This window comes from Culex quinquefasciatus, chromosome 2 (assembly GCF_015732765.1).
Source record: "Culex quinquefasciatus strain JHB chromosome 2, VPISU_Cqui_1.0_pri_paternal, whole genome shotgun sequence".
NCBI lineage: Eukaryota > Metazoa > Arthropoda > Insecta > Diptera > Culicidae > Culex > Culex quinquefasciatus.
The window spans coordinates 74607821-74634341 of record NC_051862.1 but is presented as its reverse complement, the minus strand read 5'-3'; the positions used below and the strand labels follow the sequence as shown (position 1 = coordinate 74634341).

The window sequence follows — 26521 nt, the reverse complement described above, 5'->3', positions numbered from 1 at the left end:
CAAATAAAGGTACATAGTAAAAACAATCGTCCTTCAAAATGGGAAAAAAAAACAGATTTGTTAATTTAAGAGGTTTATTCCATCATGTGTTAAATTACAGAGTTCTCTTACCATTTTTAACATTCCCGTTAATCCCCACTAAATTTGTAATCTATTTGGGATGTGTGTCGTATTGTTTAGATCGTGTGGCTAAATAGTTCGAATTATATTTTATTTTTTTGTTTCCCTACAAAAACAGCACAGCTTCTCTAAACAGTCATAAGAGTCGATTTTAAGGTGAGTGCGTGCTTAATTTGTTTTTAATTTCGCGCACTTTCACGCGTGCATTGAGTTGCTTTACATCAAGAGGATGTTCCCAAACTATTGGATGAATGATGAATATTAAGATTTTCAACCATTTTCGAAACAAAAGACCAGTAGCAAAAACTTAAGTTTAACAAAATTTGGTCTGGCGCCAAGCTGCTCAAACTTAATCGCTCTTGTCGTTGCTGGTGATGGCGATTCGCTTCTGCAGCTTGCTGTACTCCTCGGTCAGCCGGTCGTACTCGCGGTTCAAGCTCTCCGACTGGGACTTCATCGCTTCCTTGTCTTTGCGCTCGCGGGTCAGCTCTCCCTCCAGCTCGGCAATGCGCTGCTTCAGCTCATCAACCTGCACGATAACGATAACAGCACGGTTTAATTTATCTATTCTTCAAATTAACAAAAGATAACAAAAAAAAATGTTGCGATTCACCCTTACCTTCACCTCGTCGGCGGACGGTGCCGACGGTTTCGGCTTGTCACCGTCCTTGGGCTTGTCGTCGCCGTCCTTCTGCTGGGTCATCAGGCTGCGAGCGGCCGCGGTGGCACTCTGGGCCTGCTTCATCGAGGCCTCGGACTGGGCGAGCAGCTGGGCCTGGGTCGTGATGAGCGAAACGAGCCGGCGGATGACCATGCACAGGAAGATGGCGAAGCCGGAGATGTAAAAGTTGCGCTGGGCCCGGAACAGCCGCATGCTGTGCTGCATTCCGACGTTCAGGTGCTGCTCGGCGGTGGGTTCTGCTGAAGGAGAGGAGTTTTTTAAACAGAACAAAGATATGATTTTTTTTTTGCGTACAAAAACAAAAAGTATAGAGACTAAACATATTACTATACTGAGATTGAGAACAAATCTCGTGTTTCGCTACTAAACATCTTTCACCCACAAAAGTGAGAGGAGATGAAACATGGCAAAAAAAAACTATGTATGGGAAATAAACCCATTTTAGGCCTAATAAGCGGTCGTGTATGAATGATGCTGGACAATCTGGAGTGTTCCTTGAAATTTACTAAAACCAAGTACACCAACGATTAAAGCAACTTTTTGTGAACATTTCTGTTTACTTTCACTTTTACTAAAATATATTCTATTCCTGTTACAAGCATTTGAAAAAAAATCCAAAATGTATTCTAATCAAACGAGAATGCATTGGGCCACGCCCATTTTTCTATTTTCAGCTTAGTTGTTTTTTCTTCCAGCGCTCTTTTGAGTCTGCTTAGCCAATTGTGATGAAATTTTAAGTGAACACTCACGAAAAGTAGCATTTATAGAGAAAGTTTCCTGGCATCACTGGCTCACTCCAGCAGGCGCTGCTGGTGGTGTTGGTGACCAGCCTTTGTTTTTCATTTGCCTTCGCTTCTCGCTCGGTTTTCTTCAGCCTTCGATTGGAATGGGTCGTCAAAAGTCAAACGTCAAAAGACTTGACGCGTTTGTTATTTTGATGGCGCTTGCTAATTATTTTCATGTTTCGGGATTATTTTTCAAGTGGGTGACTAGGGAAGCAATTTTGTATCTTAAGCGCTTTGAAAACGTTAGCGCAAGTGAAAAGATATTGATGGCGATTTTCGTTAAGCCATTGTTAAGCAGTTAAGCACTCATCCTGCGTGTGGATATGTGTGCCAACAAAATGATGAAAAATGGTCTCGCCAGAGTCTCGACCCGAAACTTCAAACACGCACAAAAGCAGAGAACCGAAGATTGGCAATGACGTTTTGGAATTTTGACAGTCTGGAACCGAGAATTACCACATTATCGGTTTCCCGCTTGGGTGGAGTGGAAATTGTTGCACATGGCTGAAGTTGGCAATTTGGCAACTTATCTTAATTTATGCTAAATTTCAAAATTTAAACAAGAATCTACAGCAAACCGGTTTGAAAATCAAAGATAAACTAAAGGTACGATGGTTTGCTGCATAATCTTGCTTGAAATCGCGATAAAAGCGGTTTAAATTGAGAAATTTAAATATATTTTTTCTGTTCTACAATTTAACGAAATTTTAAATATTATGAAAGGTTTTGAAAATAGTATACAACGGTTATAGAAATTTATAAAAAAAAGTAAATGTTTCGGTTCGTCCACAAACAAACTCATGTTGGTGTTATGTACACCCCTCGTTCGTTGTACTAAATTAGAACGCAAATGTCAAACGTAGAGTGTAACGTTCTGAAATGACTTCGCTGTGAGGTTGAATAAATCTTTCCTTTTATCATCTAGAACTCAAACCGAGCACATCTTTTCTTAAAAATCCGGACTTCTTCGTATTAATTGGCGACGAGGAAAAAAGAGTTTTCTCAGTTTTCCTCGGTGGAAATCGGTGTAGGCAAGCGCATCGGTTGGAGGAAAATTTGGGAGAAGTTTTACTTTGGTTACCGGGGAAATCGGTGATAACTGATTGGCCCGTGAAGCAGCGGAATTTTTGTTTCGTGTGAAAAAGGCAGTCGGTGATAATCGATTGTCTCGGAAGACTACGGATTTGGTCCGTGTGAAAAGACAGTCGGTGATAATCGATTTGTCCAGAAAATACAGAATTGTCCGTGTGAACACGTCGGTAAGCAGCAAGTTGACGAAGGAAAGAACAAAAGGAATCGCACGAGGGGCAGACAAAAGAGAAGCCATTTTGTTTTCTTTCCCTGACGCGGAGCGTGGAAAAAGTGGTTTTTTGGAGTTTTCTGTAGACGGTTAAGCAAAAAAAAAGTGCAGTGTTCGTGGTGTAGAACCTCTTTTTTATTATTGAAACTATAACAATAATTAATTTTTAACGACTGCCTGTTTACGGCAGGTCTAACATCTTTGTTTCAAGAGTAATAAGAGTGTAATCTTTTGTTTTAACAGGGTCGATCAAAGGAGCCGGACATTTTGGTGTTTTCTGGCCGGGGCGGTGTGTTCTGCCTTTTGTGACGTGTCGGGAATCATCAACGAGGCGGTGGATTGTCCTTCCGGTGATTTCGGAACAGAACCAAGTGATTTCGACGTTGTCGGAAGCTGATAGGTGACCGGCTGGTGATTTCTGTCGCTACGGGTGAGCGGGGAACGAGCCACGTGTTGCAGTACCTGGAAGCGCTGATTTTTTGAGGTTAAGTTGCCGCTGTGTGGGTGAGTCACTTCAAACCTATATATATATTGATTTTGAGCCAGACTAATTGGTCTCCTTGTGCTTTTTTTTTGGATTTTTTAAAAAACTATTGATTGAAGTTTGTTGAAATGAGCCAAGGAGGAATGGTTTCATCCATCGAGCCGTTCCGCAAGGGTTCTTCGTTTTCGGACTGGATTTGCCGTCTGAAATATACATTCGACGGTAATGACGTGACAGATTCTAAAAACAAAAGCTCACTTTATGAATTTATGCGGTCCTTATCTATTTACTCAACTTAAAACGATCTATAATGAGAAGGATTTGGCCAATGCTACCTTCAACGATATTGAAGCCAAACTTAAATTGAAGCTAGATAGGGTAGAACCTGACCTTGTTCAAAGATTCCGGTTGAGTCTGCGTAATCAGCAGCCTGACGAAACGGCAGAAGAATTTGTACAGGCCGTCAAGCTGCAGGCCGATTTCTGTGGTTTCGGTGCCTTTCGTGATGTGGCCATCCAAGACCGCATTTTGGCGGGCTTAAGGGATGATCGGTTGAAGGAAATGTTGTTAAAGGAGGAAGGTTTAACGTTAGATAAAATGGATAAACTAATTACGACGTGGAATATAGCCAGGGATAACGCGCATGCATTGAACAATAACAACAACAACTTCAATTATTATAATCTTCCTGTCGGGTTTATCGATCAATATTCTCCACAACAACGTAATTTTCGTTCTTCTGGGCAAGTGAACAACTTTCGTAGACCGGTGCATGAGAGATTAGGTTTTCGTCCGTACATTAGGCAAAACTCACAATCACAAAATAACAACAATAATAATAACTACAGACGTGATGCGAACAATTTTTATCATCGTAATCAAAATCATCGTTATTCTGGCAGATACAACACACAATACAATAATCGCAATGACAATCACACAAACAACAACAACAGAAACAATCAACAACCGAACCGTTACAATAACAAAAATTTTAGAAATAATGAATCAAACAATAGATATGGGCAAGGTTCTCAGCCAGAGTTAGAAGAGGAATCTGGGGTAGTCTGTGAATATTGCGGGGTTCCTGGCCATGTGAAACGCAAGTGTTTTACTCTCAAGAATTTGAAGCGTGATGTGGTCAAATTTGTAGATCTAGCGAAACCTGGAACCAGTTCAGAGAAGCAGCTCACGGACATGATGGGTCGATTGACAACAGCTGGCGACATGGCTGGAAGTGACAGCGATGATAGTTACTCCGAATGGAACTCAGGTGAATTGCAGTGTATGTGTGTGGAGTCCATTAATAAGATTAGTGAGCCATGTTTGATGAATGTCAAACTTGATGATATTTTGGTGTCGATGGAAGTAGATTGTGGTTCTACGGTTACTGTGATGGGCAAGAGCCAATATTTTACTCTTTTTGACAAACCTTTGAAACAATGTGATAAGCAACTTTTGGTGGTGAACGGAAACAAGCTGGAAATTGAGGGAGAAACAGATGTGTTAGTTGAGCTTAATGGTTCTAGACATGTTTTGAAGCTTCTTATTTTGAATTCAAACTTTAAATTTATTCCACTTTTTGGCAGGAACTGGTTGGATATTTTCTTCTCTCAATGGAGGCAATTTTTTTCTAGCAATTTGATTGTTGATGAACAAGTCAATAGTTTAACTACACCAAAACGTGAAGAATTGATTGAGGAAATTAAAAATGATTATGGTGAGGTTTTCATTAAGGATTTTTCTACTCCTATTAAAGGTTTTGAAGCTGAATTGGTTTTGAGGAGTGATGTGCCCATTTTTAAAAAGGCTTATGACGTACCCTACAGGTTAAGGGAGAAAGTTTTAATTTATTTAGATCGATTGGAGAAACAAAATGTGATTACTCCGGTAAAGTCGAGTGACTGGGCGTCTCCTGTTATTGTTGTAATGAAAAAAGATAATCAGATTAGATTGGTGATTGACTGCAGGGTCTCAATCAACAAGGTGTTGGTTCCAAATTCCTATCCTTTGCCGGTTGCATGTGATTTATTTGCTAAATTGGCAAATTGCAAGGTTTTTTGTTGTTTGGATTTGGAGGAGCTTATACTCAACTTGCTTTATCGGAGAGATCCAGAAAATTTATGGTTATTAATACTATTAAAGGTTTGTTTACATATAACCGTTTACCACAGGGGGCTTCTCCTAGTGCGTCAATTTTTCAATTTGTCATGGACCAAATATTGGGTGGCATTGAAAATGTTTTCTGTTACTTGGATGATGTGTTAATAGCAGGAGAGAATGTTGATGATTGTCGTCAGAAGCTGTTAATTGTTTTGGACAGACTTGCGAAGGCAAACATTAAAGTAAATTGGGAAAAGTGCAAATTTTTGTGCCTGAATTAAATTATTTGGGACATATTATTGGGGAGAAAGGTTTAATGACCAGCCCTGACAAAATTTCAACTATACAAAAGCTAAAGTGCCTACAAATGTACATGAACTAAAGTCTTATTTGGGATTGATTAATTATTATAACAGATTTGTGCCTAATTTGTCTTCCAAGTTGTATCATCTCTACAATTTGTTGAGGAAAAATGTTAAATTTGTCTGGAGTCATGATTGTGACACGGCATTTCAAGAAAGTAAACAATCTTTGATTAAAGCCAATATTTTGGAGTTTTATGATCCCCATAAAGAAATTGTTGTGGTGTCTGACGCCTCGGGCTATGGTCTGGGAGGAGTAATTGCTCATGTAATTGACGAGGTTGAAAAACCAATTAGTTTTACCTCTTTTAGTTTAGATGACGCACAAAAAAAGTATCCAATTCTGCATTTGGAAGCTTTGGCATTAGTTTGTACTATTAAGAAATTTCATAAATATTTATTTGGACAAGAGTTTATTGCTTACACTGATCACAAACCCTTGCTGGGGATTTTCGGCAAGGAGGGCAAAAACTCAATATTTGTAACGAGACTTCAACGCTATATTTTGGAGCTGTCCATTTATTGCGCGTCCTAAGAAATAATCAGTTTTGGTGATTATCTTTAAGGGGTCTCTAAGATAGGAGCGCAAGCTTTTATCAATCCATCGTAGCAATCGTTTTGATTTCCGCTTTCTATTGCTGTCAGTTCATCCCAAATTTTTATTTATGTTAATTTGTTTTCGTACTGAACCCGTTTCTTTTAGAAAAAATAAAACTTGTATTGAATCATAAATTGATCTACTTATTTCAATTGCAAGGTGATTACGCCGAGACACCTTTGTGCAGCCCAGTCCACACAAGGGAATTAAACAAACTACTTCCGGGTGGTGGAAAACAATCAGGCCGAGCGAACAGATTTACGATCACATTCCATGAGGCGATTTACTAGCTGAGAGGTGGTTACAAAGTTTGGTCGGGGCTAGGTACATCTATCACAAACAATTAGTACTAATAATAGCGTAGTAAGATCTTGGGGCAGTGGTAAAGACTTTAGTGAGCAGAGAGAAGCAAGTCTCAAGGCCATGTACACAACTGAGCACGGAATGTGGTCCCTTAGGGTCACAATTTATTTTCTGCCCCAACATACCGGCCGCCAATGGAGTCCAGGTTTTATTTAAATTTAATCTAAACTTCTCAATTACATCTCACACTTCTTACGAGCTAGCTTTGCACTTCATTCTTCATTTTGGGAGGTATCCGATTAGCTGGGTGACACGAGTCTTCATCGGCTTGTTCGCTGGTGAGAGGTTGTTGGTGAGTAGCAAGCACCCGACGGAACCCTTGGCGCACACGACCGCCACAAGTCCGTCCGGACCAGGACGAACAGCGGTGATACGGCTTATGCTCCACCGGAGAGGGGGAGGAGTTCTGTGAAGGTTATCCGTTGCCCCCAGTTTGCAGAGCTGCTGGGACTTCCGTAGAATCGCATGCCACAGCGATATCCGGTTGGTAGGGCCCGATTTGATGCCAGCGCGCATGAAGCGCCAGGCCACGCTGTGGCCACGTATTGGTTAAGAATTGGCGAGGCGCCTTTCGTTGCTCTGCTTGTTGGGTGTCGCCGAGCTCCAGGAGGCTCGGTTGCGGCGTGGGTCACTACGGTAGTGTACCAGTGGTGGAACCTGGAGGTTCCGCGAGTTCAAGTCCGTTTTGGGTTTAAGTGTGAGTCCCGTGTGGTTCTCCACATCTTAATTAAGTTCAAGGATGACGCCTTCAGGCCACTGGTCTTAGCCATCTAAGAAGATCCCCTCTAGACATGTCCGGTTTAGCAGATGCTTGTGCTGTAGATTCGGCAACGAGGGAAAAGCCTGCCCGAAAGTGCCAGCAACGTCCGTTAAGCGTCCATCCGACCCGGTACGGAGACTGGTTCTCACCAAGCTGGCCACTGCGTCCGGCGCTGATACCAGACAACCGCGGGCAGAATCAACCATTACGAAAATGGTCAGCCAGCCGAACAAGCCCTCACGATTTTCTCAGATTGCCAGTTTATGTCAACAATTTTGTTTTGTCTTAGCCTACTTTCCCTTGCCTTCTCTTGGTTTTTTTCGTTGCGACGATATCTTTCTGCGGCGATTAATTTGAGCGCAGGATTCTAATTTTTCTCGAAATTATTAATACAAGTTTGAGCTCAGATACAGGCCTTCTGCGAAAATGGGAAATGCGGATTTTTGTTCGCGATTTCCATTGGAGCAGGCGGTGCCTGCTGAGTTAGATCAAGATTTTGTTCGGAGCATAAATTTCAGTAACACATTGCCAATAGATTATGTTATGGTTGCGAAGGTGACAAAGGACGACGTTTATTTACAACAAATTATTAACTATCTGCGTGATGGTTGGCCGCTTAAGTTTGACAAACGCTTAATGGACGTTTTTGCAAATCAGAAAGATTTGGAAGTAGTTGAAGGGTGCGTTTTGTATCAGGACAGGGTGGTAATACCACGTTTAATGCAAAGCGGAATTTTGACACTTTTGCATGCCAATCACGCAGGGATAGTGAAAATGAAACAGTTAGCACGAAAACATGTCTATTGGTTTGGTATAAACAAAGATATTGAAAGTTTTGTCTCAACTTGTGATGTATGCGCTAGCATGGCAGTGGTGCCAAAACCAAAAACTTTGTCTCAGTGGACTCCAACAACAAGACCATTTAGTAGAATACATATTGATTTTTTCCATTTTTCTCATAGCAATTTTCTTCTGATTGTGGATTCAAACACAAAGTGGTTAGAGATTGAGTGGATGAAGAAAGGTACGGATTGTGCCAAAGTATTGCAGAAATTGGTTGCATATTTTGCAAGATTTGGGTTACCAGATGTTTTGGTATCGGACGGCGGTCCTCCATTTAATTCTCATGCATTTGTTTCATTTCTTGAAAAACAGGGCATTAAGGTGTTGAAAAGTCCACCATATAATCCATCTAGTAATGGCCAAGCTGAAAGGTTGGTGAGAACTGCGAAGGATGTTTTAAAGAAGTTTTTACTAGAACCTGCAATGGCTGAGATTGATTTGGAGAACCAGATTAGTTTGTTTTTGATGAATTATAGGAACAATGTAGTTTCTAGTACCGGGCAACTTCCTGCGGAAAAGGTGTTCAATTATAAACCTAAAACTTTGCTTGATTTACTTAATCCCAAAAACAATTATAAGCAGCATCTTCTCAAGCAACAATCCTCGCCTGATGAAAACCTAGATGATTGTCTTAGGGATGTGGAAGTTTCTAAGGACTTTTAAAAGATCTGATTCCAGGGGATGTTGTATGGTACAAAAACCATAATGCGCATATCCCAAACAAATGGATTAGAGCACATTTTCTAAAACAATTTTCCAAAACTTATTCCAGGTGTCGGTTGGAAGCGCTCGGGTGATGGCCCACAAGATGCAGCTTAAACCCCATCACGAGCGTCAGGAGCGCCCGAATGTGCACCTGTTTCCGGTGGTGCACGGCGAATACGAGGGCGAGGAGGAAGCAGTTTGTACGACTGCAGCAGATATTAGTTCAGAAGAAGAATTTCGAGGATTTCCGGTGATGGCTGGAGGAAAAAGAAGAAAAAGAAGTGCGCTTACGGCAGAATTGCCTGAAGGGTATCCACGAAGATCAAAAAGGCTCAGAAAGCCGATTCATGATTTGAATTATCAATATAATTAGTGAATTCAGAAGACTAGGATTTTTTTTAAAATTAAATAATCATTAAAAGTGATATCAGAGAATTAGAAAAAAAAACAAATTCGTTCAGATAAATTAACTAAATTGAATTGTATTCATTAGAAATCTTTCTTGCTAAAAGAGGGAGGAGTTGTTATGTACACCCTCGTTCGTTGTACTAAATTAGAACGCAAATGTCAAACGTAGAGTGTAACGTTCTGAAATGACTTCGCTGTGAGGTTGAATAAATCTTTCCCTTTTATCATCTAGAACTCAAACCGAGCACATCTTTTCTTAAAAATCCGGACTTCTTCGTATTAGTTGGTAAACAAACGACGCCATATTGCCAATGTTGTTCGGTAGCTCATATCAGGCCATCGCCGGAGCCCTGGGTCTCGCAAAATAGAAATTATGATCAAAAGTGGATTAAATTTGATCTTTTTGGTCAGTAAGTGGCATAAATGAGTGTGCTTGTTGTTGGTAAGTTTATAGCCTAAATAGTATTTTTGGAGCTTTGTCGTTGGCAGCATTTTGCATTTCATTCTCGAGTGCAACTGGATCCATATAGGTACCGATGCCCGGCAAGCTTAGTATAAGAGGAAATCATTAGTTAAGTTGTTTAAGAGGCACAGAGGCTTATTTTAGCTCAGGATAACACGTATACAAAGTTATATTGACATCGGAAAGGGTCGAGTTTTTTTCCTGTTTTGGGCTGGAATAGCTCAATAATAAAATGTGAAAATCTCTATTTACAAATCTTGAGAAAACCGGGACAAAATATATAAATTCCTGGTTTGACCGGTTAGTTAACCACTTCTCAGAATAAAGATTTTCGAATATTTTTCTAGCACTCTTGAAAAGACAGCCAACAAATCTGGAGGTTTTTTTTTTTTTTTTGAAAAGGTCCAATAAACCAAATTTCTAGTTTTTGCTTTTTGGGGTTTTTCGAAGCAAAAACTGAAAATTTGGTTTATTGGACCTTTTAAAAAAAAACTCCAGAAATACACTCAACCCCCGGTGGTTGGTCACTTTTTCGTTTGACATTTTTTTAGTTTATACGGCGCTTACGCACACAATCAAAACAAACGTTTGGTAGTGTGTGTGAACTCCGTGTAAAAGGGGTGTCAAACTAAAAAGTGACCCCGTTCGTTTGACAACAGTTGGTGTCAAACCATCGGGGTTGGAGTGTATTTACGGAATCTGTACGAGGGAACCAAATGGTGGTAAATGTATTTGGAAAAATAACCTGCATTTCAGCATAAAATTTGATTCAAAATGTACATGCGAGGTCCTGACCGTTATGATCCGTTAACATTGGTTTGACCAATCTGTTTTACTTTTGAATTTGGAATAATTACTTTCATATCAACCAACGTAAATTTGTTTGTAGATGCAACTTAATCACAATTTTAATATGTTCTGGAATGCAAACAATGTTTGTGTATGCTCCAGTCAAAAAAATATTCGAAGAATCTCTTTATTCAAATTTTATTTGTACAGCTGAGCTGCAATCAGCTAATGAATCCATGCTGAGGCAGCTCAAAGGCAAACTCAAAGTCTGGTAAGTGTTGACGAGATCCCAATGCCGATGAATCACAACCGGTTTGCGGCGGCTTTGGGGCATGACGAAATAGCATAGCTTTGTACACCTTTTCCACTTTTTTTTCGCACACAAACTGACGTGGTATTTGATTATGTTTTGTAGGAAGAACGGAAGACGATAATTGATTTGAGGAGCAGATGGCTTATCAAGTGTTTGATTTAGCATCATTTTGAGCTTATTATTAAAATTCCTAAAACTTACCATTATGCGAGTACTTGCGCATCTCCCGGATGGCCTCCAGCAGGAACAGGACCAGCACGAACAGCAGCAGGTAAAAATAGGTCTGTGCCTGCCTGCTCAACATGGCCAGGAAGCGCGACTTGAAGAACCGCTGCCATCGCTGGGGCGAGGCCACCGGAAGGACCAGCATCAGCACGATGAAGATCTCCACGTACAGGAAGGACGCGATCAAACTCCACACCAGACTCATGTTGGCTGGCGAAAACGGTTCTGCGTTCCGGCGAAAAAGGTTAAATTCGATTAATATCGCTGTTTTCAAAGCAAGTTTCTAAAAATAACACAAAAATGGCTTATTTTAGACAAAATGCCTGCCGGCTTGTTTTCGCTCAAATAAACTTTCTTCCTTTCCGGAACAAGCTTAAATACTCACTCCAATCGAATTCGAAGATAAAGAAAAATCACAACACGAAATTCGTCACAGATTTATGATGAAATTGCAGCCCGGGAAATCGCTACGATTTTGGTGCACTTTCGCGACAAAAATCTGACAAACGATGACGACGAAAATGTTCACGGAGGAGTTGCACCTTTTTCTAGTTTGCTTGCAGTTGAACGGAACGAGAGGGAATGATTGAAAGCGCGATTGAGTCACGGTTTTATTTTTATTTACCATGTACGTGTCAAAGGTGTGTGCGTGGATTCGCGTGACATGTGTCAAAACTGCAACCGTACACTGTAATTGATTTTTCAGTTCAACTACGATTACACTTTTTTGTGTTATCGCGTATAGAGTTATCTAAGCCCGATCTCACTCACACTAGCACGCCATTTGTTTTGCTGGCCAGTACAAAATTTAACCTCAATCTTTTTCGTGTACGTATACGCAATACATGCGCACGTAGATAACTCTATGAAAAAGTGCGAAAACGAACTCAGCAAAGTGCGATTTTCAGTTACAGTGTAAACACTGTGAATTTAAAGTAGGGAGTATTTTTTACGCAGTTTTGACAGGACACTACAAGCACAAAATGTTTAAACCGTTTGGAAATTATTTTTGAGAAAAAACGGATTGCATCTCGAGACAGAAAATATCATTTTCAAGTTGAATAACGTCTTTCTTGCCAAACCTTTTTTTTTTGCATTTTAAACGTTTAATCTTCCGTCAGTTACATCGGTTTTAGCCAATTCGATTTGACATTTTTATCAGCAATAGGGTCCTTAACTGCCCCTGATCGCGAAAATGTCGCATATGCATTTTCATCGCTTTTAACTTATTGAGTTTGGTTCAAAATCGTGTGATCTTTCAGAATAACCTACAACATCCAGTACTTTGTTCTAGAAATCGAGAGGAAATCCAGTTTTTTCGCGAAAACTTTTGTGTGGGGCAAACTTTGTGGACAGTACTTTAGGAGATGAATAAACAAATATTTCGATAGTTTCCGTAGTTGTGAAGATACTAAAATGTCTGTAAAAAAAATCTGGGTGCAAAAGCTCTGGCACCGTTGAAGCATTTGTAAATTTTAAAATTTAATTACAGAACTTTAAAATTTTTGAACTTTACTCGGAATTTTAAAATATTAGATTTGTTTATTCATAATGCGGTTTTTTGGATATTCATCAATTTTTAAATTTGTGTTTTGTTTTATTTCAGCATTTGATTTTTTAAATATTTTAATCTTTTCATTTTTTTTTCTCCCAAGAACCCTGTGCACGCACCGTCGCTCAAACCATGATATATGCATTTTGTCGAAATTTATTTTTCAAATTTTGTGTCGGTTTAGTATTATTCAACTAATTCCAATCTCGATAGCGAAGTTTAACAAATCAAAATCCATCAACTTAAGATATAAACAGAGAATTCATTTGATATTTCAGTCGCGTCGCTTATCTAGTATTGCGGTAAGTTTGACAAATTCTTGCAAAGCGGTCGTAATCTCTACTTATCCGAAGAACGGTGAACCAATCTCAAGTGCTTATTCAAGTACTCGCTGAAATGAAAAGAAAAACAGATTAGATTAAATTTTCCCAAAGACTTCCTCCCCAATTCAAAGTGTTACCGCGTGAAGTACGCTTTTCCGCAGGTGTCGCACGGGAACTTCCGCTCGCGATGGAAGGCGCGCATGTGTGAAAAAATCAGATTCCGGTGCTTGAACACGCAGTGGCAAACGTTGCAGTGGAACCGCTGGTCCTCCTCGCTGCGGTGAAAGGTGCCGGAACCGCTGTGAATTTGCTGAAAAGTTTTGCTGGTAGTTTAGTTTCAACGATTTATTTGCAATTTATGAATCTTCACCTTGTGCCTGTAGAGATTTGTCGGGGAGGAAAATCGTTGGCCACACTCCGGGCACTCGTAAGGCTTCTCTCCCGTGTGCGAGTTGGCGTGATATTTCAGCAGAAATCGCTTCGGGAAAGTCTTGTTACAGATTCCACAAACGTGCTTGCCAACCGTCGCGTGAAGTTGCTTGTGCTGGCGGAGATTATGCACCAAGAGCCCACACTTGGAGCACTTCTGCCTCCCGTCCACCTCGATCTGCTGGTCAAGCTCGTTCTTGATCGATTGTTCAATTTTGACCGCCAACAGCTCCATCGAAGTGTTGGCCACGTGTGATTCCTCCGACAGGCGTTTCTTGATCACGCGTTTGATGTCATCCTTCCGGTCTTCGTTGGCCGATTGGCGCCGAAGTTTGTCATCATTTTTCAAGCGATCCAAGACGGGACTCTTGGCCGGAACAACGGCTCCGTTGGTCACAACCTTGCCGGGGACCTTTGGCTGCTCGTGCTGCCGGGACTTTGGTCCAAACAGTCGGTCCACTTTCTGACAACTCCGCAAGAAACTGTTGCAAATGACGATCTTTGCCCGGCACTGCTGACAAATTAGGGCCGGAAGACCGCCAATGTTGTAGACCTGCAAATAAAAAACAATCCTCCTCAACCATTCTCAACGTCCAGAACCCCCCTGGGAACCTACCTCTACCGTAGTGCAGTCGTAAATCTTCTCGGCCAAATCGGGTATTTCGCCGCCAAAAATCGGGAACATCTCGCCCTGGTTGGTAAGACACAACCGGCACAGGCGCTGCCTTTCGGAAAGCAACCCGTTGGACATTACGGAATCGGTCTTGGCGCCTGGATTCCTGCGATTCTACGTAACTCGGCCTTCCAAAGCTGCGGCAGCGACCTTCGGCAACGATGACGCCCACGCGGGAACCGTAAAACTGCTTACATACACTCATATCGCAAATCACTCAGATTTTGTTTTTATTGGACTTATGTTGCTCAGGATTGGGTAAGTCAGAGAAATGTCTCGTTTAAGTGATTTTAACGTAGATTTGGGTGAATGAAATACCCGATTGGTAGTTAGAGTTATAGAGTTATATAGAGTTATCTACGTGCGCATGTATTGCGTGTATGTACACGAAAAAGATTGAGGTTAAATTTTGTACCCGTCAGCAAAACAAATGGGGTGCTAGTGTGCGTGAGCTCGGGCTTAGATAACTCTATCCCAACCAATAAGACATCAGGATTTTTACGACATAGAAGTCTTTGCAATCGGGTCTCTCAATTTTCTAATCTAATCTAATCTAATCTAACCCTAGCGCAGCCAGTCTTTCGAGGGCATCCTGGAAAATGCCTTAGGTTGATTAACGCCTAGCATCCTCTTGTCATTATTAACATTTGCAGTGCCCCAATGCAATAAATTGCTTTGAAACATCACAAAACGTTAAAGCGGCCAGGCCAACTGCGTAAAGTTTACCGCAAAGATGATTCGTTGAATTGGATTGAGTTTGAACACGAATGTTCAAACAGCAATACAGTTCTGAATCTGGGGAGGAAGAAACGTGGGGATCCCCGCTCACGTTCCTGTTTTTAGAGCAATGAATCGTTGGGAGCACCATGCTAAGAAGTTTTGGTGCTCCAGGACCCTCGAGGATGGGACATTGTATTTCCACAAATGCCCTGGACACTATTTGCCATGGTTATAGCGCCACAACTCGCTCTCTGTTGATGAGATAATGTTAAAATAATTATTTTGAAAATACAAATTTTTTATTCACACAAAACATTAAAATTTCAGTCCGATTCAGCTGATAAAAAAATAGCGCAAAACGTACACAGAAATATGATTGAAAAATAAAAAGTGTGGACTGACCTTGATAAATAAACAGAACGCCAACACAATCTGAAAACAGGAAAAAAATCTTACCTCCAATAACAGCTTCTTTAGTCCCTACCGTTCTGAATTAAGTCTCTCGGTCAACGCTTTTTCACCAGCATCAGCCCATGCATCAGCCGCATCCTGGTTGGAAAGCTCCTGTCAGCACAGGCTCAACTCTGCCGCTTACGCACAGCCTGAGCCGAGCAAACGCTGCAGCTCAGCATAGCAAATTCAGGTTGCCTCCAACGTCCCCTTCCGATGCCGTTAGAGTTTCCTACTGCATACCAGCCTGATTATCCCAATCCACTAACACTAACGCAATTCAATTTTGCGCCCACCTTTAACTGCTAACAATTTGTTGCTCATTTCGTTTGTTTTTTGCGAATTTTCCCCGATACTAATAAGCGCTGTCAACAAACTTTCACCAAAACAAAGGCACTGGAGAATATGTTGGATCACTCTTTCCCCCGCGGTGTCGGTACTCCTTTCCGCATAGTTGACTTCATCCTTTGCACAAACCCCAGCTCATCTCCCGAACCCCTCCACCATGAAAAAAAAAAAAAAAAAAAAAAAACAGTGTTTCTCTCCACAAAAGCTCCTCTCAGCATTCACACCCAAACACGTTCGTCAGTTGATGCGCTTGCTCGTCACCACACCAGCACACAGCCGACGTTTGTGTGTTACACGACAAACCTCAACAGCAACCCGTCGCTGCAGCAGCCAATCTTAGAGCCATACACTAGCTCGCAGACAGTTAACACTAGGTAATTCCCATCACAAAAATCTTACAGCGGAAATTCACACACGAGTCAACCCATATTTCTTTGTTTTCGCCTAAATCGTCTTTTTTTCATTTTTTTCGGCCAATTCTTCCAAATTCAATTTTAGTATCACCCTAACCGTTTTCTTTGCGCTGTCTATACGCACACAACCATAGTGGGATCACAACGTTCTCAAGCTCTTCCATGCTCCGGCGTACACCAATACATGCGAAATGCATGTCAAAAATGCCTTGGATTCCAGCGAAGCCGTAGCAGGAACTAAAACTTAATCACTCCAAAATGCACTAAAACGTCAGAATTTCACTTAAACTCCATCTTTTTCGAATGGACGGGACACTTCTCCGGCGATCGATATACTTTTTGACTCGAAACCTGGATTATAACAACGAAAAAAATCGAAAACAATCCAGCCCGATTTCCAGCAACACCACGTCCGGTCAGTGTTGCCAGACTTCCTCCTTGCAATCGGGTCTCTCAATTTTGACAAGTATTTCGAGGCACTCACCAACCGTCGACGCATCTTTTGAAGGATCTTTACATCAGACATACATTGTTCGTTTGCTGTAGATTCGTGTTTAAATGTTGAAATTTAGCATAAATTAATATAAGTTGTAAAATTCCAAACTTCAGCCATGTGCCACAATTTTCACTTTAGGGCCTATACGCACCTCCCAAGAAATGGCTTTACGAACAGCAGAACAAAGGAGAGGAAACGATTTCTGCCCATTTGGATTTTTTACCGGTTCCTTCCGAAGTGCGTAGACCGCTATATGTAAGGTACGCACTTCGGAAGTAATCGGTCAAGAAAAATTTCAAATGGGCAGCAGCAAGAAAGCAAGTCAGAGAGGGTGAAGAAAATCCCCAAGAAAACATTCCCTCTCTTTTGTTCGGCCGTTCGTAAAGCTGTTTCTTGACCCCTTTCCGGTCTGCGTACTAGCCTATAAGCGATATACGCATTTCGAAAGGAACCGGTCAAAAAAATTAAATGGGCAGCAGTGGCAGCGCGAGCAAGTCAGAGAAGGTGAAGAAAAGCCCCAAGCAATCGCTCCTCTCTTTTGTTCTGCTGTTCGTAAAGCTGTTTCTTGACCTTTCCTTCCGATCTGCATACTAGCCTTTAAGCAGAAAAGGCAATAATCACGCAGATAAATATTTTGTACGATCTGCAGCTGTAGCTGCAGCCTGTACGAGGTTTGATTCAACAAAGTGTTTAAACTCAAACTTGATTCATCTCAACTCGACAAAAGTATTTCCTGCAATGAAAACGTTACTTAATCCACCTTAAGGTGGTTGGTGCCTTCCTCGCATTCATGTTGTATTTTAGGTGGTATTTACAAATTGATTTAAGAGTTTTTTTAATTTTTTTCATTTGTTTTTATTGATTATTGATTTGCAGCAATCAATTCTTTTTTACCAACTCTTCAAAATAAAGGTGAAAAGTCTCATGAGTAATATATTTGTAAATCTTTGTCGAGACAAAATGATGCAGTAACATAATTAATACATATTTTTTCCAGAAGAGACGCAGACACTGCTTAAGCGATGTGGCAACCGGGCGATACGCATGCAAGGGGTGTGGCTGCCAATCCCCGCGTGGTCAAAAAGTCAAAAGCAAAAAGACCCGGCCTTTGAGGTTATGCAAAAGTGCAAAAATCACCCATTTTGTAGCTACAAAAAACTTTTTCTTGGCATAACTTTAAAAGTACTTCACTAAACAGAATAAAATTTAATAGGGTCTTAGGGGACCCCAAAACGAACAGAATAAGGCGGATCCGGCCAAAATCGGTACAGCCAGTTCTGAGATAATCGTGTGGAAAAATCATGTCTACACACATCCCCACAGACATTTGTTCAGAATTTGATTCTGAGTCGATAGGTATACGTGAAGGTATATCTAGGAGTCGTATTTAAGAAGTTCATTTTTCGAGTGATTTTATAGCCTTGCCTCAGTGAGGTGAGGAAGGCAAAAATGGTTTGTCGTTTCCCATTGATTCAACAAAAAAATGATTTTTTGCAATTCCGTCGTGAAACTACTTACTTTTCCTGTCATTCTTGAACGACGAAATAGCCTACTTTTCTGTACCAAAAATAACATAATCGAATAGTAACACTTTTCAAAACAAATGCTGAAAAATTCTACTTTTCAGCACTCAAATGGGTGCTGAAAAGTTGAACTTTTCAGCACTTGTTTTGAAAAGTAACACTTTTCAACATTTTTTTTTTAAACGATTTATTGACAAAATACATGAAAATTTGACATAAAATTTCACTCAGTGTGTGTTTTTTGGAATTGCAAAAAAAAGTTGTATGGAACTCGTTGCAAAACTTGATTTTTTCAGCACTCTTCGTATTTATCCAACTCGGTGAACCTCGTTGGATAAATGTACGACTCGTGCTGAAAAAATCCTCTTTTTGCAACTTGTTGCATAAACTTCTATATTTGACTTACTAAAGATAAAATCCAGATGTGCGTGTTTAAAAACAAGTTAACCCTAACAAACGATAAAACCCAGTCACGACGTTCTAGCAGGATTCTAACAGATATTCTTACAGCATTCTAGCAGAAATGTTCCACCGTTCTAGCAGGATTCTGACAGAACCAGCTCTGCTAGAATATTTCGTGAGTGGAATGTGTAAAATTTACCCTTTTTCAATCTGTCATTTGGATTTGTGCGAAGCGAAATAGTTCAGAGTGCACTTGTTTTTTTTTCGAGCAGTTTGGCTTTGTTTACAAATCGGCAACACTGTCCACCAGTGATTCATCGTCCGCGTGGGCGTTTCATGTTTTGGGCTTGTTTTCTGGAAGTTCCCCATCAAAATCGGTTCCGCGATGGTCAACGGATTGACGTCCGGCAAGCAGCGTCTGTGCCGATTGTGCGCGACCGCCCAGTTCGAGCTGTGTCCGATCTTCGGCGATGGTACACCCGATCTAGCCGAAAAGATCTACGACTGCACAGCGATAGAGGTGGGTTCCTTGCTCTGTGGTCTGCCGGGGACTGTTTCTAGTTACTTCCTTTCTTTTGCAGATCAGCAACGCGGACGCCCTGATTTGCCAACAGTGCCGGTCCAGAATCGTTATTAATCATCATTTCGTGGTGAGTTGCCAGAACGCGAACCGAAAGTTCCACCGGATGTTTGGCTCGCTGGTCCGGCAGCACATCCGGATGAGCGTTGATGGTCTTGGCGCTAGATCTGTGACGCAGGACGTTAGGCGGGTCGGTGGCGGTGACAAGCCGTTGGCTTTACCGAAGGCGGTCCCTACCAAGAATGTGGCCAACGGAGCAGTTCCGGCGAAGCACTACCTTTTGCAGCGTTTGACAAATGATGACCAACTCCGGCGGCGCCATTCGATCAACGAGGACCGAAAGGTTAAACCGAAACGAGAGGTCAAAAGGCGCCTTTCGGAAGAATCGCACATTTCAATTGCCTCGATCGAGCTTGCGGCGGCAAAAATTGAGGAATCGCTGTCAACCGACATTGCCCCAAAGACCGAGGCCGGCCGCCAAAAGTGCCCCAAGTGTGGCCATTTGGTGCTGAATCTACAGAAGCACCTGGATCTTCACTCGACCATTACCAAGTATCTTTGCGAAATCTGCAACAAATCGTTGACCAAGCGCTGTAATTTGAAGTATCACATGAACCTGCACACGGGAGAAAAACCGTACCGGTGCCGTGCGTGTGGCCTAAAGTTTACCTGCCCGTCTAAACTCTGGGCCCACCGGGTGGGTTACTGGTACATACTCGGAGAGGTGGAAGTTTATTTCATATTTCGCTGAATTTCAGAAACTCAACCGCGAATGTGGCAAAATCCATAAACGCTCCAAAAGCTATCGATACAGCTGCAACGGATGCACCAGCGTGTTCAAGCACCGGAAGCTGATCGAAGAGCACATGCGCACCAGCCATCCCGATCGGAAGCATCCGTGCGAAACTTGCGGAAGGGCTTACGTCACTCGGTAAGTGGAATGGATAGAAAACCGGTAAGACGCGTTGATCTGATTGGATTCTTTTCTCAATAACAGGAAGCAGTTGAGCCAGCACAAGCATAAAGTCCACGGAAAGATCAATTAAACGAGCGGAAGCAAAGAAACCGAAGTTTGGTGAACGCATTTTGAGTTGGACTGATTGATCCCTGAATAACGATGTTAATTAAACTGTTCGAAACCATCAACGTCTGTTGAGTTACTTGTCCTGATATAATTTCATAAACATGTGGTTTCGATATTTCTGGCACAATAAAAAAGTTGGAATTGTTGTTTATTGTTGTTTATTTGTTTAACACCAACAGGCACCCATGCCCAAATGGTGTGCTTAAAACTAAGTACATGTACACAAATTACCTAGTTTTTGATTGCAAATTTGATTTTAAATCGAAAAATTATATTGAAAAATGTTTGCGACCAATATTTCTATTTTTTTAAAATCAGTATTGATTAATAAATTCATAACTCGGTCAAAGATTTTCTGCACAACTTGGAAATTTCAGAGTTGGAAGACTTCAAGTCTTCTAAAATATAAAAAAATAAAAATAGTGTTTGTTTTCAAAAGTTAAATTAAAAATCAAATTTTTACCGTGTATCATATTTTTCAGTTTAGTCCTTATCCATACCTACAACTTTTTCAAAGACACTAAATCGATTTAAAATCCTTCAAAGATACAGATTTTGAATTTTCATAAAACATTCTTAACGTAAGGACAGCTGCCAAGTTTGTATGAAAAATTATATAGACAAACTAAAGAGGCAAAATGGCTTCTTTGGGCATACCGAAGGCTCAAAAAAGTTTCAGCCGGATTAAAAGTACAAAATTAAAAGTCAAAGTAGTTATGTCACAGACATAATCGGAATGGCGTAGAATACGTAAAGTTTTGAGATGTGGACATAGAGTTTTCCATATCTTAATTTTGAAGAATTAGCTAGATACTTGAAATTCATTAACGGAATAAGATCGTAAATGGGAGATGGGCCCCGACAAAACAGAACTTACACACTCCAGTCAACTCAATCGGACCGCCAGGCTTGCCACAAATACAGATTTTTCAGCACAGACCCGAAACACAAACGAATTTTTTTTCACAGTTAAAATAAATTTGAGCAGTTTTTGTTGAATTGGCCAAAAAGATAAACATTGTTAGCATCTTTTGGCATGTTCAGTTTTTGGTAAGAATATTATTCTTTAAAGTTATACTCGATTGAGTGTTTGGTATGTGCCAAAAAAATCTGTATTTGTGGCAAGCCTGCGGACCGCAACTGCCATGTAACCATACTTTGAATGTGTTGGTAAATCTTTGACTAGAAAGCCTTATTTAAACAATGGAAACATCGAATGGAGAGAAGAACGAAAAACGATTTTTTCGCGAACCGAATGAAAGTTTGGTAGCATAATGTGGTGAGAGAGAGGGGTTCAGAAAGCTGTGCAATTCGTCACCCCGAAGACCAACACTAGTTCCTGAAAGGCATTTCACCGACTCATCACGGGTGGGACGAGAAACGGGGAGTGAGGCAACCCGAAGAGTCGCCCCGAAGTCCAAAATTTGTTCCTGAAATTTAAATTGAAATTAGCTCGCTGCCTCGTCCCGGGTGGAACGAGGGATGAGGGCAACTCTTTCAACAGTTTGGAATTGGATACGACGTAATTCTTTCAGAAGCGCTCGCCGCGAATGCGACGAGCTAGTTGTTGTTTCACAACCACGGCTTGCGCTTGACTCACGAGAGGCTTTTCGGCGGAAGGCAGCAGCCGCGCGCCTCATCTTGTTGATGCCTCGTCCCGGGTGGGACGAGGGACGGGAGTGAGGCAACTCTGAACCACGGCAACCACGAAAGATCCAATCGGTCCGGCCATCGAAAGGCAACTGGCTGACGGTGACGACGAGAAGGCGATGCGCGCTTCTTTTCCAGTTCTGGTCCCTCTCTCCTGCTGCTGCTGCTCTGGGCTGAGCTTTCCTGCTGTTGCTGCTGCTGCTACCGGTCCGACGTCTGAGACGTGAATGATAGAATGGGCTCTGGCGCGCGTTCTTATATAGCATTTCGGCCCGCTACTTACCCTTTTTTCGCGACCGACACTCGGTCGCGTTGCTCGGATGATTTTCCCCTCAAAATAGGTACTTGATATTCCCGTCCGTGAGTGGGAAGCGCTCATTTTGCTTGCAAAATCTCTGCATTTTGAAAACATTTTAAAACAATCAATTGTTTCAATAGTTAAACTATTTTGCCAACAATGAAAGTTTTATAGCAAATTGCTGAATAATTTTCGAATCGAATGGAACATAAATCGTGTCGTTTCGATTAGAGGGAAGGAAGTGTCGTGATCGGGGACTTTCTTTATAATAAAAACACAGATATTTTGCAATTAACAAACAACACGTCTTATTCCACAGAAATTAACCACAAAACTGATTTGACAATCTTCATTCTCTCTTTCGCCGGCCGCGCGCATCTCGTTGTTTCTCGCTCGTTGTTCTCTCTCGCACTCAATCCACAATTAGCTAACAAGGCAATATTCATGAAGGTGCGCACTTTTGTTGCGCTCTTAACTCTTATTTATGAATTATATCAATCTTATAATAAATACTCATTTAATAATTTATTACATATTCAATCCTGCAACCCATAATCCCTACATTCTCTCTTTTCTACTCTCAAGATGACGAATATCAATCATAATTCCTAACAGAAAAATTGCATGAATGCTAAATCAATCTATTTTTTTCAATTTCCTAAAAGATTTTCGTCGGGTTCCTCGACTTTGTTTTCATGCTGATCTAAATACGAAAGCGCAGTCTTCGAAATGTTTCATCTATGTTGTCCAAGAGACTGACATCCGAGGGCTTTGTTAATCTGATTTGGTTAACCGCGGTGGATTTTCTTGAAATAATTCGAACTGTCAAAAATCCACCAAAGGATCTACCGGTGGATATTGTGAAAGCAGACAAAAATCAAAATACGAACGCAACCTGTCAAAGCTGTTGCGCCACAGGCTGATGTACACGCTAACGACAAACCACTACATTTTTGTTCGGCGCAACAGATTTTTTCGCGCAACAGAAGTGTTGCGCAGTTCGGTTTGGTGGTGATAATACTTTTCTACCACAGTTTTTGTGTGATCAATGTGGTAGATGTTTTGGTGGATTTTTGACAGTTCGAATTATTTCAAGAAAATCCACCGCGGTTAACCAAATCAAATTAACAAAAGCCCTCCGATCGCAGGAGTTGTAGAAAATGGAATGCGCTGATGAGGTTGAAAATTTAAAACACCGGAAAATATTAGAAATAGAAAAAACGAGGAGAAAAACAAAAACCACAAATATTTCTCAAATAAACGCAGGTTTATCAATTTTTAAGCAATACGAGATTAGTGATTGTTTACCTGATTTTCTTTAAATTTTATGTAATTTAAAATTAAAAAGCAAATTTTACAAACATTGCAGAAACAACACAACACGATTTAAAAAATAATAATTCAAATTCAAAAGCAATTTTTATTTTTTTACATTTCGAATTAAATGGAATCACATTATTTTTAATTATTATCATTTTGTGAATATGAAATATAAAACAATGTGTTCTAAATTCAAAATCTAACATATTGCTGACTTAAATAACAAATGAAGCATAATCCTGGCGTTTTTAAAGTTTTAAATTTATGTGTATCATACAAAAACAAAGAATAAACATTTCTAAATATATACAATGTGGTAATTTATGGGTCATTCCATCTGAAGCGGAACAGCATTTGAAAATTACCCTCTCCGATCCTGCTCAAATTTGCCAGAGCTGTTGATACTATCAAAACATGAAAGAATCCCGAATTTCATCCAAATCGGACCACCCTCCAATTTTGTACCTCCCCAAAAATCGACTTTTGGCGATTTTTGACCAAACCTCCTAGTTTCAAACGACGATAACTCAGGAGCCACAAATCTCAGAAGGTCGGTCTTAGACTCAATTTTGAAGGAAATTGGACGTAGAATCCATTTCCGTGATCAAAATTTTGATTAATTTATGTTTTCTACCTGTATTGCGCAATTGAAAACTTGAAACGGCCGTATCTCAAAACACCCCAACTTATTTTTTATATTTGACCTCACCATCGTATTCCCCGGCCAATTTTACATAAGAATCACTTATCGACAGAAATGAATATGTTTCATTCCAGAGATATCGAATTTTAAAATTTTATGTTTTCGAGATTACCTACATCAGCTTCATTCGCCGCATCTGCTAGAGGCACACAGGCGGGCTGATCAATAACTGCTACCTGGCCATTTATTGAAATAATCTTTCATCATAAATAATCTTTATCAAATTGGGCAAAAATTGACTGTATAACACTGTAGGAAACTGGAGTTGATTCACTAATGTTTATGCTAAAAAAATGAATGAAGTGAATTCTGTGCTAACCCACAGGACAGAGCAATAACGCGCACAGTAAAGGGCAGAATTGGATTCCGACGGAGCGAGCAGGAAAATGCAATTAATCTTGTTAGTAACACTGAACAATAAGTGCACGATACATTACTGAGTAAAAATATGAACTAAAATTAATAAAATTTGTTGATACTTTGTACTCTAGTGAAGGACGATCACAAGGAGTAGGAAAAGGATTTCTGGAAAGTATAAAACTGAAAAATGTAAGAAAATCACAAAGATTGATCTGCTGCAAAGCAGCTAATTCCCCAAATTTAGTTGCGATGATTTCGACACCGTCCGAACAACAGTATTATTTTTTTTCTTACATCATTTTTGGATTCTTTTAATCAAATGGAGCTGGCTCACAATATAAAAATTGATTTAATATGATCAATCTTTTAAACCATAAATCGTATTTGCCAAATTGTGGTAAAGTGTCAATAATAAACTATAATAATAATAATAATAATAAAGCAGGTTTTGGGGTTTTTGCTGAATGGCACTATTTTGCTACCGCCCATGATGAAGGCCCTAGTCATGGCCTCGGAGGTACTCTAAAACGGTTAGCAACACGTAAAATAACCCAATAAATATTCCTTTCACAAAAATAGATTGATCAAGGTAGGTATTAGCCATTTGAATAAATATTTGCGTAAAATTATAGAAATATAAATTAAATAAATCATCTCCCATAACACCAGGTAGCAGTTATTGATCAGCCCGCCTGTGTGATTCTAGCAGATGTGGCGAATGAAGCTGATGTAGGTTATCTCGAAAACACAAAAGTTTAAAATTCGATATCTCTGGAACGAAAAATATTCATTTCTGTCGATAAGTGATTCTTATGTAAAATTGGCCGGGGAACACGATGGTGAGGTCAAATAAAAAAAATAAGTTGGGGTGTTTTGAGATACGGCCGTTTAAAGTTTTCAATTGCGCAATACAGGTAGAAAACATAAATTAATCAAAATTTTGATCACGGAAATGGATTCTACGTCCAATTTCCTTCAAAATTGAGTCTAAGACCGACCGAGATTTGTAGTTCCTGAGTTATCGTCGTTTGAAACTAGGAGGTTTGGTCAAAAATCGCCAAAAAGTCGATTTTTTGGGGAGGTACAAAATTGGAGGGGGTGGTCCGATTTGGATGAAATTCGGGATTCTTTCATGTTTTGATAGTATCAACAGCTCTGGCAAATTTGAGCAGGATCGGAGAGGGTAATTTTCAAATTTGCACTTTTTCGTGCACAGTTGAGATGGAATGACCCTTATTTAACTTATTAAAAAAAAATCTGAAGCAGAAACTATGACAGGCACACACAGATATTGTTTTGACCAAGGGGTAGGACAGTGAGTGATTTTGAGGCATTTTGAATAACATTGAGTCAAATTGAGCCACTCTCGTTACTCAGAATTTCTCAATCTTCACAAAAGACGTAACGAATTTTGACACTGACATTTCGAATCTGACAGTGGCAACTAGAACACCATAAAAACAATTTCGTGCGGGATTTTTTCCGCGCAACAATTAAATCGACGGAACGAGTTACCTGGTTCTATTAGGCAATTCCGTTCCACGATGGATGACGTAATAGGTTCCACCGGGAGAAGAACAGGACACGATTTCGTTTCAGATGGTTGGCCGGAACTGCCTTGCTGGAACTGACACGAAAAAGCTAGGTATCGGCTACTGGTGGTCCGGAATCGGAAACTGTCACCGCAGGAAGCTCTCACAGTTTCGTAGTAGAAGGTAACGGCTCCGTTGCCAGATTTATTTGCCAAACTTGACATTGAAATAGCTAAGCTCTCTTTACTCTGTAGGAGAATGGAATTACCGATAAAAGCCATCGGGACATTAGGGAAGAGTGACGGTTTTAGCAGGCATTATGATCAAGATCGGCAAGGAAACGGATGAGAAGAAGGTTAACC

General features: G+C 40.5%; 4 protein-coding genes across 9 annotated transcripts; 2 read left to right on the top strand and 2 right to left on the bottom strand.

Moving 5' to 3' along the window:
* Positions 1–56: 56 nt before the first annotated feature.
* Positions 57–11913, bottom strand: LOC6047683 (B-cell receptor-associated protein 31). Of its 3 annotated transcripts, none has more exons than XM_038252761.1 (4): positions 11689–11913; positions 11280–11586; positions 740–1041; positions 57–649 (listed from the first exon to the last, which is right to left on the bottom strand). In XM_038252761.1, exons 2-4 carry the CDS (start codon positions 11506–11508, stop codon positions 470–472), a joined length of 711 nt encoding a protein of 236 aa, XP_038108689.1. In that variant the 5' UTR covers positions 11509–11586; positions 11689–11913; the 3' UTR covers positions 57–469. The 3 variants fall into 3 exon arrangements, with proteins under 3 accessions (XP_038108689.1, XP_038108688.1, XP_038108690.1); XM_038252760.1 differs by having other exon boundaries at positions 11280–11528; positions 11689–11911; XM_038252762.1 differs by having other exon boundaries at positions 740–1038; positions 11280–11528; positions 11689–11911.
* On the top strand, positions 2504–9747 carry LOC119766817 (uncharacterized protein DDB_G0287625-like). Of its 4 annotated transcripts, XR_005277154.1 has the most exons (3): positions 2504–2846; positions 3131–3391; positions 9173–9747. XR_005277154.1 is itself a non-coding variant. In XM_038252758.1 (2 exons), exons 1-2 carry the CDS (start codon positions 3633–3635, stop codon positions 9195–9197), a joined length of 1269 nt encoding a protein of 422 aa, XP_038108686.1. In that variant the 5' UTR covers positions 3631–3632; the 3' UTR covers positions 9198–9747. The 4 variants fall into 4 exon arrangements, 2 of the variants coding, with proteins under 2 accessions (XP_038108686.1, XP_038108687.1); XR_005277153.1 differs by lacking the exon at positions 3131–3391; XM_038252758.1 differs by lacking the exons at positions 2504–2846; positions 3131–3391 and adding an exon at positions 3631–4876.
* A 1184-nt stretch (positions 11914–13097) lies between the features above and the next one.
* Positions 13098–14475, bottom strand: LOC6047684 (zinc finger protein 311). Its single transcript, XM_001864679.2, has 4 exons — positions 14224–14475; positions 13549–14160; positions 13316–13488; positions 13098–13246 (listed from the first exon to the last, which is right to left on the bottom strand). Exons 1-4 carry the CDS (start codon positions 14356–14358, stop codon positions 13195–13197), a joined length of 972 nt encoding a protein of 323 aa, XP_001864714.2. The 5' UTR covers positions 14359–14475; the 3' UTR covers positions 13098–13194.
* Positions 14476–18916: 4441 nt separating this feature from the next.
* Positions 18917–20447, top strand: LOC6045080 (zinc finger protein 181). The gene is made up of 4 exons (XM_001862431.2): positions 18917–19152; positions 19214–19909; positions 19971–20143; positions 20210–20447. Exons 1-4 carry the CDS (start codon positions 19018–19020, stop codon positions 20256–20258), a joined length of 1053 nt encoding a protein of 350 aa, XP_001862466.2. The 5' UTR covers positions 18917–19017; the 3' UTR covers positions 20259–20447.
* The last annotated feature ends 6074 nt before the right edge of the window (positions 20448–26521 follow it).

Coding starts and splice junctions, on each gene's coding strand:
- LOC119766817 (XM_038252758.1), top strand. CDS start 3,633: ATGAATTTATGCGGTCCTTATCTATTTACTCAACTTAAAACGATCTAT. Junction 4,877..9,172: donor ATTGAGGGAGAAACAGATGT/GTTAGTTGAGCT, acceptor AACTTATTCCAG/GTGTCGGTTGGAAGCGCTCG.
- LOC6047684 (XM_001864679.2), bottom strand. CDS start 14,358: ATGTCCAACGGGTTGCTTTCCGAAAGGCAGCGCCTGTGCCGGTTGTGT. Junction 14,161..14,223: donor ACGACTGCACTACGGTAGAG/GTAGGTTCCCAG, acceptor TTTTATTTGCAG/GTCTACAACATTGGCGGTCT. Junction 13,489..13,548: donor CAAATCTCTACAGGCACAAG/GTGAAGATTCAT, acceptor AAAACTTTTCAG/CAAATTCACAGCGGTTCCGG.
- LOC6045080 (XM_001862431.2), top strand. CDS start 19,018: ATGGTCAACGGATTGACGTCCGGCAAGCAGCGTCTGTGCCGATTGTGC. Junction 19,153..19,213: donor ACGACTGCACAGCGATAGAG/GTGGGTTCCTTG, acceptor TTTCTTTTGCAG/ATCAGCAACGCGGACGCCCT. Junction 19,910..19,970: donor CTAAACTCTGGGCCCACCGG/GTGGGTTACTGG, acceptor GCTGAATTTCAG/AAACTCAACCGCGAATGTGG.
- LOC6047683 (XM_038252761.1), bottom strand. CDS start 11,508: ATGAGTCTGGTGTGGAGTTTGATCGCGTCCTTCCTGTACGTGGAGATC. Junction 1,042..11,279: donor GCGCAAGTACTCGCATAATG/GTAAGTTTTAGG, acceptor CCTCTCCTTCAG/CAGAACCCACCGCCGAGCAG. Junction 650..739: donor CGTCCGCCGACGAGGTGAAG/GTAAGGGTGAAT, acceptor GTTATCGTGCAG/GTTGATGAGCTGAAGCAGCG.